A 12,347-nucleotide genomic window follows, 5' to 3' on the forward strand; every position below is an offset into this window, starting at 1 on the left:
TTGTAATTAATTAATCAAAATTAATCGCATTTTAATCGCATTTCAATATTTGACATGATAAATATTAATTTAAGTTTGGTTGATGAATGAATCAATATACATAAGCTTAAACTTCAAAATTTTGTTCATTTTCCCACCAGTCTGCTACACAGACCAACGAAAGGTGGAAGTGCTCCAGTGATAAGCAAACTCCTGAAATTAAAGTTAAGCATCGTAACTGGATAGTTTTATTCAACATTAATGGGACAAAAAAGTACTATATTTTTTTTTTTTTTAATGGTTGGAAAAATAGACCGTTAAAGTTATATCAGCAGCAAACCCGATTAAAAGTTTTGAATGAAGTATGTGTTTACTACCACATTTTAAATAACCTTATGCAAAATGTAAAAGCTGATAGCTAAATAAGTGCCATTTCATAATGATGTGATTTATAATCCGATTAGTCGGCTAATCGTTTCAATAGTTGATCACTAATCGACTATCAAAATAGTCGTTAGTTGCAGCCCTAAATTACAAGAGGTGATTTGTACATAATTAATTGCATCAACTATTTTACCTGTGAACCAGGTGAGGCATTATGCATATCTTTCTATTTGTTATTTGGTTCTCACTCCTAGTTTACTTTTTTGTTCTTTTAAGTTTCCATTTAAGTTTATAATGTACTACCGATAGATGATTTATCATATTAACTGTTTGATTGACATAAGACATGTTTTTGATTGGATCTCACCTCCATGTGTTGTGATCATGTGACCAACAACGTGTGATTTAAGATGACACCACCCTATGTTTTGCTCTTTTTTTTTTCCTTTCCTAATCCAGCCTAGAGCCATACACTTCGACCTCACATAGACTTAGGAATTCTTCTCTGTCGGGAATGACAATGTTAACATAGCGGCCTTCCATCCCATTGCACGTGAACTTAGCAAGAGCACCTCCGGCGATGCTTGTGATCACAGCACACCTGGCAGACAAAACAGAGCTTTACTGAGTTAATTTTGGTCGGAACAAATTATTTCTCCATGTCACTTCACAGATCACATTCAACACGGACGCTAACAAATCACATCCATGAGTCTGCTCCCGTTCATGTCAGATAAGTTCTACTGCTTCCCTCAGGACACACCAGTAGCTGATGTAATACATGTTCTGATCCAGCAGTGCCATTTCACTTGGAATTTAGTTAATTATGTTTTTTGCTTTTGGAAATTCCTTAATTTTCCCAGTCATGTTCAAGACCGGTCCACACTGAGATGTGCTTTAAAAGTGATCAGTGTGAAAATCAATGCTAAAACATACAGGAAACCACTGCGAGAATCCAAGAAGCCTAACTGTTGTGATGTCGAGAGTGATTTTTCATTGATGCCAAAGAGGAGGGAGTTGCAATGGTCAAGCCTTGAGAAAATAAGTACATGAATTACTTTTGTCAGCAATAATGGCGCAGGGGCTGTAAGTTATGTTGGGGGTGGCTGTAGCTCAGTAGGTAGAGCAGGTCACCTACTGATCGGAAGGTCAGCGGTTCGAATCCTGGCTACTCCAGGCTACATGCCAATGTATCCTTGGGCAAGATACTTAACCCCAAGTTGCTCTCCGACCGTTCTGTCGGAGTATGAATGCGTGTGAATGTTAGTTAATTAAAAAGCACTTAGCTTCGTAAAAATGGAAGTGCTTGTATGAATGGGAGTGCATGGGTGAATGCACAGGTTGTATAAGCGCTTTGAGTGCTCATACTGAGTAGAAAAGCGCTATATAAGAACTAGTCCATTTACCAAATGTAGCTAAAGATGTACTACCTGGAATTGTTGTTCCCATTGTTGTCAAGAGAATCTCCGATTCGGATCTCGGCTCCGTTGAGTCGTTCTGGAAGAGAATCTTGATTTACTACATTAACAGAAAACACTTTATGTGTTTTGTGCAGATCGAGCCGCCACCAGGGGCTCATTGATTTTCGTGTGAGAGTGCAAGAGGCATCTTCCCACTTGCTGTTACGATTTCCATCTATGGCGTTAAATGCATTGCCAAATGCGTATAGAGAGGATTGTGTGGCTTTTCCTTGGAGTGCAAGATTCTCCTCTGCAAAAAGGAGAAAGATGGGAGAGTAACTGTGATATTTGTTGTCCATGTGCAGCAAATTATGATGAAAACAAAAGTTTTCTTTTTAGGCAGTCATAATTCGTTATTGCAGCAACTTATCAGACTCACAAGGTTGATTATTCATGTAATAGCTTATATTTGTACCAGTTGGAGCAGGGTAGCCATAGACTTCCACTTCGCAGACTGTGAGGATCTTTTGTGAACCAGGAAGCGACAGAGTTACGTACCGTCCCTCTACACGATCGGTGAAAGTCACGGTGATGGATTTGACTGCATGAATTTGAGAAATCGTACCAACCCTGACAGGAGGCATGAGGGGAAAAATGTAGTTTACTATAGCAGCAGATGTCAGAACTTTTGATATCCAACATGGTAATAACACAACAAATCCAGGCTTACGACAGCAGTATATTGGATTATTTACCCTGTGAATCAAGGTGGGACGAATTTTTTAAAAATTGTTTTATTTTTGCCCCTGACAGTCTGTAACAAAAACCAATTCTCATAAATAAAATAAGGTCAAAATTTGTGCACAAACTGCTCATGACATATGGAGTCCTGATTGGCTGGGTATAGGCAGCTAACAACCATTCAGCAACCTCTCCTGCTTCTACCAAACCTTTTAGAAGGACAGAACGCTGCAAAGGTTAAAATTAGAAAAATTCCAAGGGAAAAAGAAAATGCAAAACAAAAGACAAAATAATCACCATATGGCTGATAACTCCTTATTTCTCTATATTTACTCACTTTGGGTTTCCTAAACCATTGTTGTTCAGAGAGTTGCCTATGTGGATCTCCACCCCCTTGAGCCTTTGCCGACAGCAGTCTCCTCTGTTGGTGATGGAGACAGAGGTGATGATGTAGGACTGAAGCAGGTCCACTCTCCACCAGGGGTTGGTCTCTTTATTTGTGTGTGTGCATGATCCCTCCATAAATTCAGAGTTAAGGTTTCCATCAATTGCGTTGTGGGCGAATGCCTTAGCGTGTTCGTAACAGGTGGACTGAGTTGCTTTGCCATGTACGGCCACGTTTTCTGTCAATCAGAGTTACAAGAAAACTTATGAAACAAACCTTTCCACTTCCAGAAATGTTTCTTTGTTCATTTGTTTTGTTTCATAATTGTGACCTCAAGCTAATCTGCCTCATTTAATCTATCAGCATCTATCAGCCCCACTCTCTGTTTGAGCCCCCACATGTTTGAACTTCTCTTCCTTTAAGGCCGCTCTCCATTTAAGGCATAATAAAATTGAATTGAACTTATTCTTGATAACACAACAGACCTGGATCCTCCTTCTTCTTCTAAAATATTTATTATTTATCGTAATATAATATTTATTTGCCGTGTCACAAAAACTATAAAGGACACTGCCAAGTGCTTTTCCTAACACATCTCCCACAGTCTCACATCACACTCACGATAATTGTAAGCCGAACTCGTCCTCAGGAGCAGCAGCAGCAAAAGGAAAACACTCAGCTTCTTCATTCTGGATCAGAAAGAAACAAAGAAACTCTTGAGTGTTAAATATGAAACACAGGTGTGTTTGTGGCAAAAATGCACACATGCAGATCTTTTGTGGGAAAAGCCTAAATAGTGTTTTTCCTGTGGGCTGTGGGTGCTGCAAAGTTTCTCTGAATGCTCCATTCAGCGTTCAAAGATGGCCTTTCAAGGCGCTGACGGCCCGTCAGAAACGCTGATATTCTCACAGGAGAAAGATAAGAAATAAGTGGCTGTGAATAAACTGTCAATCTTTGATAGCATCTATTTTTACTGCATCTTCAGTTGATGTTTGAATCGAATTTTATCAACAAGATGTTTATTTATTTATTTATTTGGTTGATCAAATGTCATGAATCCAAATTTTATTTTTCATCAAGCTGAAAGGTTTTTATGGAGTTCAGTGTCAAACCCAGAAAGCAAATTATTAACTAACAAATTTAAACCAGACGGACTGTAAATATATTCAGACTGTGAAAAGAAAAATTAAGTCTTACCTGAAGACAAAACAGAAGCTTTTTTTTTTCTCCTGGATTCTGATGTTTCAGTCAAACAGAAAAACTGCTCCTGATAATATTTTTGCTTTGTTTATTTTTTTAAATGCATTTCTGCCTTTACCACAGCTGACCTACAGCGATCCAGTCATCAGAAATTAGATCGTGTTCCTCCTCCACGCCGTCCAGTTACTTTCCTCTGGTTTGTGCCCATGTGCATCAGTTTCACTTCCACACTCTGACCATTGTAACAAAGCAGCGCAGCATAAAACATGTTTTCCTCGTTATTTTTGCAACATCCTTATACTTATTACTCAAGATGTAGTATTGCTCAAACTTTTGGGGTTACTTTGAATTGGCTCTGTATTTGGAAGATAAGCACATTTGTTTCATTTGACCTTAAATTGATCAAAACTGTTGTAAGTAAATATTATTGATTAATACGGTTTCATTATAAATGATTTATATCATCAGTATTATATAATTAATATAATATTTTAATAAATATCATTCCTTATAAATTACATAAATTGTTTTTGTATATAAATGGGCTCATTTGAATAAATCTGGTAAAGCCAAATCAAATCAATCACAGGCGACCTTTACTCTCAAAAATGTATCTTTAATGCTTTAAGTACATTTTGCTACTTTTACAGAAATACAGAAAATACAGAACTGGCATATTGAGTTGAAGTAAAGGTTAAAAGTGCTTCATTCACCAATGGTGTTGACATTGTCATAGCAATGGCTGCAAACCTCTAAATGTACCTTTGACCTTAACACAAGTAGTTTTACCAAATACGAGCAAAACTACGAAAACTGCTCAGTTGTGCATTTTCACTTGTTTGGCTGTTTCAGCATTCCAGATGATCTGTGACTTCTTTATTTTGCTCTCTGGAAACACACAAATATTCAGTTCTCCAATTTGCTGACACCTCTCCATGTTTATTCAATAAATACAGTCGCTCAAGAATTCCTGTTGGAACAAATTGTTGTCTTAATATAGTTGTGTAACTTGATTTCTTTTGGTGTTTGTTTTGGATCCCTGGTGATGCTGTGGGGCACAGGAAATTTCTGAACAGATAATAGATGCAACCTTGCCCATCAAATGGTGTGTGCATGTGTGCATGCATGCATGTGTGTATGTGCTTGTGTGTATTAGCCAAAGCCTCAGCCTCATGATTCACATTTATTATGGGCATCATCCAATCACATCATACATGTGATGCAAACTGGCATAAGAGTACCATTTGACAGGGACAGACTTACACCTATTATTCATAAATTTCTTGGTCTACAAGAAATAACATCATGATAGCACATAGAGGTCAACATTTTTGCCTGCTAGCAGTAAAGAATTACATAGAATAAACAGTACATGAAATTTAAGTAGTTGTTCCAAGCATAGTTTTCTTGCAGCAGGTAAACTGAAAGTATTTCAACTGTTTATGATTTTTTTTTAAAAACACAAAACAAAACAACAGTAGAAAAGGAAACATGTCCAAACAGTAGATGCAGCGTAAGCAGGTTGAATTTTCATTTTCACTGATGAGCTGAATCAATAATGGGAAGATGTTTTGATTTTTTTTTTTTTCTTATATTGCACTATGTTTATCTTCCAAAGCATAATCTGTCTGCTAAGTAGTACCATAAAAACTGGTGTGTCCATAACATTTGCACTACTCTTCGCTAAAATGCCACACTACAACCACAGAAAAACCTACTGCAATACACTGCTTCAAATGTCCTTTTATTTGTTAGATTTCATTGATTTTTTTTTTACATGATTATGAAAGCTTAAACTATGATTTTTAGTCTCTATGGGTAAAAGGAAAAAAAATTATTTTTTTTTTTTTTTTTTTTTTTTAGACCTAATCCAGCCTAGAGCCATACACCTCGACCTCACACAGACTTAGGAACTCTTTTCTCTCGGGAATGATGATGTTAACGTAGCGGCCTTCCATCCCATTGCACGTGAAATCAGCAACAGCACCTCCTGCAATACCTGTGATCACAGCACACCTGGCAGAAGAAACAGAAAATGACTTTGTTAATTCTGGTCAGAACATCTGATTTGTTCACTTTAAGCCTCGTTCAGTCACTTTAAAGATCACATTCATAATGGACACTAACAATTTCTTTTCTTTTTTCTTGTAAATTTGTGAAACTATAATTTCAAAGAATACTCTGGGTTTTTTCTTGTAAATCTGTATTGTGTATTGTTTTGCTTAGCATTTTTTAATTCTTTAATTTCCCACTTTAATCTCATAGAAAACCCGAATTATGCTGGAACCACACAGTTGAGTATGTTGAGGCGTACACCAACAAACTCACCATGGAAATTATGATCATGATTAGCAGCTGAAAGAAAAAACAGAAGATGTTGTTAAGATGTGTTGAAATGTAAACTACCTGGAATTGTTGTTGCCATTGTTGTCGAGAGAATCTCCGATGCGGATCTCGGCTCCGTTGAGTCGCTCTGGGTTAGAATCTTGATTTACTACATTAACAGAAAACACTTTATGTGTTTTGCGCAGATCGAGCCGCCACCAGGGGCTCATTGATTTTCGTGTGAGAGTGCAAGAGGCATCTTCCCACTTGCTGTTACGATTTCCATCGATGGCATTATATGCAATACCAAATGAATGTCGCGAGGACTGCGTCGCTTCTCCTTGGAGTGCAAGATTCTCCTCTGAAAAAAGAACAAATTTAAAAGATGAACTCATATCACAATTGTGTGGTATGCTTGAAGAAATGCACTGCATGCTTCCATTTTGTCATTTGCACTGATAGTTTAGGATTAGCCTGAAAATTTGGTTTACGCTTGTAGATAAAGCTGCATGCTGTCCACATTTATTAACAGTGCCATGAAAAAGTATTTGCCCCCTTCCTTATTTCTTAACTTTTTGCATAATTGCCACACTTTCATGCTTCAGATCATCAAATAAATTTCAATATTAGTCTATGATAACCCAAGCAAATGCAAAATGCAGTTTTTAAATAAGGTTTTCTTTCATTAAGGAGAAAAATCTATCAAACCTACCTGGCTCTGTGTATTATGTAATTGCCCTCTTATTAAATCTTGAATTAACTGTAATTAATCACTTTTTTTTTTTTTTTGAAAAGCTGAGTTCAGTTTCACAAGCCACACACAGGCTTGATGAAATAGAAATAGATAAAGTCATTGGCATCTATCAGTCCGGAAAGGGTTACAAAGCCATTTTAAGGCTTTCTAAGGAGTCCATGAACCACGGTTAGAGCCATACTCCACAAACAGAAAAAATCTTGGAATAGTGATGACCCCCCTTCTCAGGAATGACCGGCCTACCAAAATTACTTTAAGAGCACAACGACGACTCATCCAGAAGGTCTCAAAAGAACCCAGAACAATAACTAAAGAACTGCAGACCTCACTTATCTCAGTTAAGGTCAAAGTTCATGATTTAACAATAAGAAAGAGACTGGGCAAAAATGGGATCTATGGGAGAGTTCCAAGGCAAAAAGCACTGCTGACCTTGACTGCTTTGGCATGACCTTCAGCAGGTCATTCATGCTTGAAAGCCCTCCAGTGTGGCCGTATTAAAATAGTCCTTCAAAGAAGAATGGGCCAAAGTTGCTCTGTAGTAACATGAAAGACTCATTGCCAATTATCACAAATGCTAGATTGCAGTTCTTGCCACCAATCATGGCACAACCAATTAATAAGATGTAGGGGTCAATTACTTTTTCACACGTGCAAAACTAAGAAATCCGGGGGGACTTTTCGTAACACTGTATGTAGCGGCTCAAATCCTCACCAGTTGGAGCAGGGTATCCGTAGACTTCCACTTCGCAGAGTGTGAGGATCCTTTGTGAACCTGGCAGAGTCAAAGTTACGTACCGCCCCTCTACACGATCAGTGAAAGTCACATTGGAGTCACCTGCATGACCTTCAGAAACTGTACCAACCCTTACAGAAAGCGTGACAAAGAGACCTATAGTTTACCACAGCAGCAGATGTCAGAACATTTAATAGTCTGCATGTAACAAATCCAGGCCTACTCCACAGTATATTGGACTATTTAATCTATACATTTTGTTGAGATGTATTTTTTTTCTTGTTGTTTTAAGTTTTTAACGTTCCAACAAGTAATACTCTAAAGATGCTAAAAAGGCAGTAAATATGAAGATTCTCCTCATATAGAGTATTTGTGTAAACATATAATTATGATCACTTGCTCTATGGCAACAGGTGCTATAATTAAATCGATTGTTGTAGTGTATGGGCAGCTAACGATGTCAGCCCTGCAGCAACCCGTCCTGCTACAAATGATCACTTTAGAAAAACAGAAGTAAACAGGCGCTGCAAATACTTGGACAAACATGAAAAAAGAAAAGAAAAACGGATCATAGTATTGCTGATAATTTGTTTCTTCTTAATATTTCCATACTTTGGGTTTCCTAAACCTTCGTTGTTCAGAGAGTTGCCTACATGGATCTCTAGCCCATTGAGTCTGTGCTGACAGCAGTCTCCTCTGTTGGTGATGAAGACAGAAGTGATGATGTAGGACTCAAGCAGGTCCACTCTCCACCAGGGGCCGGTCTGTTCATTAGTGTGTGTGCATGACCCAGCCAAAAAAGCAGAGTCACGATTTCCATCAATTGCGTTGTGGGCGGATGCCAGTGGACTATCGTAACAGGTAGATTGAGTTGCTTTGCCCCTTAAGGCCACATTTTCTGTCAATGAGAGATGTAGAAGGACTATGAAATATAATAATGAAATTAAATACATTCAAGCAAACGAAACACAAATTACAGCAATATCCAGCCAAACACAGGAAACACTAGTCCTGAAGTCCCGTGTTTTGCACATGAAAAAATAGCTTTTCAGGAGACACTAAAAATGGTCAAGTATGCAAATTATTGCTGTGAGTGTACTTCATGAAGTCATTGATTCATTGAGACCGTATTTAAGTCTGCAATATGACTTTGAAAATTTCAGTCTTTTTTCTGCTAACATAAAACCAAAATGTAAATTTTCTATGCAAACCACTATTCCCCTCTGTTCTACCGTCCCTCTCTTTGTTACCATCCAGCTACACTTGTGTGGATCAGTAAATCAATGTCTCATTCCCTCCTGGCATACAGCTTGATGTCATCCGTGTAGATTAGGTGGCTGGTATTTGCTCCATTCTGTAGTCGGTATCTGTAGCCAGGCTTGTTGATGATCTGGCTGAGGGGGTTCAGGCCTATGCAGAACAGCAGTGGGGACAGAGCATCTTCTCAGTAAATCCTGCACTTGATGGCGACTTGTGCAATTGGCTTGAAGTTGGCCTCTAGTGTTGTTCTCCACATTCCCATTGAGTTCTTGATGAAGGTTCTTGGGGTCCTGTTGATCATGTACCACTCCAGGCATTCCATGTGAGGTATCGGATCATAGGCTTTCTTGTAGTCAATCCAGGTGGTGCACAGGTTCGTCAGTCTGGTCTTACAGTATCAAGTGATGCTCTATCTACCAGTAGCTGCTGTTTAGCTGTTGCCATGTTGTGATCTGTTAAATTTGTTGCAAACTGAAAACATCATCTTGATAACACAACAGACTTATGTCCACTGCCTCCTTTTTCTAAAATTTATTATGTACTGTATACATGTCATTACACACACTCAGAAATCACTCTGCCAAATGGTTTTACCATGTCTGATGGTGTTTTTACATTTAAGACATCTCACACACTCTCAGATCACACTTACGATAAGTGGAAACCGAGCTCATCCTCAGGAGGAGCAGCAGAAGGAAAACACTCAGTTTCATCATTCTGTTTGAGAAGGATTATATTTTTATTAATAAACAATATTTATTAATTTCCAATTCTTAGCTATTACTGTGTCACGTGTCAAACTATTTAAGCCCCACCTTCAAGATGAAATCTTTTTGACTGAATAGGCTAGGATCAAAGTTATTTTAGAGAAATGAATCTTGTGAGAGAAACCTTTGTGCAAAAACACGTGCAAGACATGTTTTTCTGTGGGCTCTGCTCAGCGAGAGTTAAAGGCTGATTAAAACAATATTTTCCTGGTCCTATAATCTGTATTCTATACTCAAATTGTGAAAAGAGAGAAAGTTATACACCAAAGATGATCTGTTTCAAGAAATGGAATGTGTTACCTGAAGAACCAGACAGAACAAATGCTTTCTTCCTGGAGTCTGATGATTCAGTGAAACAGAAGAGCTGCTGCTGGTATTTCTGTGCTGGTTTTTTTTTTTTTTTTTTAATGCATCTCCGCCTTTCCTCAGTTAAACCACAACTAACCAATCATCAGAAATTAGATCAGATTTCTCCTCAAAACTATCCAGTTACTTCCCAGTTTGTGCCCATGCGCATTTGTTTCACTTCCACACTTTATTACATCTCTAACCATCCGAGGAAAGCAGTGGACCACGACACAGACGTGTTTCTGGTTATTTTGTAACATCTTTGTCCATCTTACTCGATATATATATATTCATGCACTTGTATCATACACTACTGCTGAAAAGTTTGGGGCCATTATGAAATGTCCTTGTATTTGAAAGATAAGCACAGTAATATTACATCAAACTGATAAACAGTGCTGTAAGTAAAAAATATTGAATAATTCATTTATGATTTTAACGAGAACATTTTTGTAGGCATTCAGAGGCCCATTTTCAGGAACCATCATATTCCAAAGGTGCATTATATACTGACAGTTCATGAGAAAACTAAACTCTTACAGTTATGCTAACACAGCAGAAAATCCTTCTGATATTTAAAGAAGCAGCAGATTTTCTAATTTAGTCTGTGGAGTGTAACTCTTTCGTGGTGTGTTTACTGAAGTGTCAGGAGGATAACAAACTGTTGTTTGTTGTGGGCCTTTTGCCCAGTGTTTTGAGTTTATTGTAGGTTTTGCTGTTTTGTGTCTTCCTTTGTTTCAATTTTGTTTCTGTTTGTGGGTTTTCCTCAGGGTGCTTGCCTCCCCGTGTTAAGTCTGCGTTTCTGTCATGTTTAGTCTGTTCTTCAGGATGACCTCCTCAAGTTCAAACTGAGCATCAGAATCGAGAAGAAAGGTGATTTTTGTGACACTGAACATGGTGTGGTTGTTGGTGCCAGTCAGGCAGGTCTGAGTGTTTCAGAAGCTGCTAATCTACTGAATGTTCTCCACTGAACCATCCAAGGTGTACTCTCAGTGGCAGGAGAACCTGAATAATCAGGTCCCATCTTATCTTAAAGGCCTCACAGTGTTATGATACTGGGCCATCGGCCCAGTGCGCCTTATGTTTTGTTGAGTTGTGTTCTGAGTTATGAATTAGGATTTTAGGTTATCCTGGTTTTCGGTTATACTTATCTGTGTTTTTTTCCCATGTCCTCCTGTTCTGTCTTTGTTCTCATGTTTTAGTCCCTTGTCTCATGTTTTGCATTTAGTTTGACTTCCTGGTGTTTCCCTGTGTGTTGTATTTAGGTTTCCTCTGTGTCAATCTGCATATACCATGTTTAGTTAGTTCCTGTTTTATTGTGACAGTCTTGTCTTCCCTGTACTTAGTGTTTAGTTTTGCTTCCCCTTGTCTTTTTGAAATTATGTTCTGCTGTGATCCCACCTGTTTTCACTCCCCTCATTACCAAGTGTGTATATATTGTCTGTGTCCTAGGTGTTGTGTTTGATGTCCAATGTTCCTGCTGTGCACCTTATATTTTATGTCCATGCCAAGTAAGTTTAGTTTTGGAGTTGAAGTTTGTGCTGCTGTCTCCCGTCCTTTGTTATTCTCCAGTTAATAAAGCTTAAATTCTAAGTGAAGCTTTTGCCTTTGGTGTCCTGCTATGGAGTCCTCTGCCCTGCCCTGCCTGCCACAGCAGTACATGACACACAGAACCATATCACCCCAACAGAGCTCTTCTTTTTCAGACTGCTGGCTTACCTGTGGTTCATCGGGTATTTCAAAGTGGAATGGGAGGCAGAGTCTTCAGTTTCCAGGCCACCGTTCTGCGCCCAGTTTCCTTTTAGGTAAAGCTTGTAGTTAGGGCTGGATTGGGTGACTGAACCATCCCTCAGTTATGCTGCAATAGGCCTAGGCTGTGGGGGGCTTCCCGTGATGCACTAAGTGTTTCTTCTTCACTCACATCTTTTCACTCTCTATGTATTTATACCCCACTCTGCATTTAATCATTAGTCATTACTAATCTCTGTCTCTCTTCCCTCAGCCCCAACTGGTCACAGCAGATGACCCCCCCTCCCTGAGCCTGGTTCTGCTGGAGGTTTCTTCCTGTTAA

General features: G+C 38.6%; 2 protein-coding genes across 2 annotated transcripts; both read right to left on the reverse strand.

Moving 5' to 3' along the window:
* Positions 1–297: 297 nt before the first annotated feature.
* Positions 298–4,307, reverse strand: LOC115793755 (fucolectin-1-like). The gene is made up of 6 exons (XM_030748847.1): positions 4,087–4,307; positions 3,511–3,578; positions 2,842–3,127; positions 2,239–2,393; positions 1,794–2,073; positions 298–964 (listed from the first exon to the last, which is right to left on the reverse strand). The coding sequence occupies exons 2-6, from the start codon at positions 3,575–3,577 to the stop codon at positions 814–816; spliced, it is 939 nt and encodes a 312-aa protein (XP_030604707.1). The 5' UTR covers position 3,578; positions 4,087–4,307; the 3' UTR covers positions 298–813.
* Positions 4,308–5,854: 1,547 nt separating this feature from the next.
* Positions 5,855–10,269, reverse strand: LOC115793757 (fucolectin-4-like). Its single transcript, XM_030748849.1, has 6 exons — positions 10,229–10,269; positions 9,814–9,878; positions 8,514–8,799; positions 7,881–8,032; positions 6,496–6,775; positions 5,855–6,105 (listed from the first exon to the last, which is right to left on the reverse strand). Exons 2-6 carry the CDS (start codon positions 9,875–9,877, stop codon positions 5,955–5,957), a joined length of 933 nt encoding a protein of 310 aa, XP_030604709.1. The 5' UTR covers position 9,878; positions 10,229–10,269; the 3' UTR covers positions 5,855–5,954.
* Positions 10,270–12,347: the final 2,078 nt, after the last annotated feature.

This window comes from Archocentrus centrarchus, chromosome 16 (assembly GCF_007364275.1).
Source record: "Archocentrus centrarchus isolate MPI-CPG fArcCen1 chromosome 16, fArcCen1, whole genome shotgun sequence".
Classification (NCBI taxonomy): Eukaryota; Metazoa; Chordata; class Actinopteri; order Cichliformes; family Cichlidae; genus Archocentrus; species Archocentrus centrarchus.

Excerpts from the sequence above, each read along its gene's own strand:
- LOC115793755 (XM_030748847.1), bottom strand. The coding sequence starts at position 3,577 with ATGAAGAAGCTGAGTGTTTTCCTTTTGCTGCTGCTGCTCCTGAGGACG. Across the intron at positions 2,394-2,841 it reads AATGGTTTAGGAAACCCAAA|GGTTGGTACGATTTCTCAAA; the intron begins GTGAGTAAATAT and ends GCCTCCTGTCAG. Across the intron at positions 2,074-2,238 it reads TGGCTACCCTGCTCCAACTG|AGGAGAATCTTGCACTCCAA; the intron begins GTACAAATATAA and ends TCCTTTTTGCAG.
- LOC115793757 (XM_030748849.1), bottom strand. The coding sequence starts at position 9,877 with ATGATGAAACTGAGTGTTTTCCTTCTGCTGCTCCTCCTGAGGATGAGC. Across the intron at positions 6,776-7,880 it reads CGGATACCCTGCTCCAACTG|AGGAGAATCTTGCACTCCAA; the intron begins GTGAGGATTTGA and ends TTCTTTTTTCAG. Across the intron at positions 6,106-6,495 it reads AATGGCAACAACAATTCCAG|GTGTGCTGTGATCACAGGTA; the intron begins GTAGTTTACATT and ends TTCTTCTGCCAG.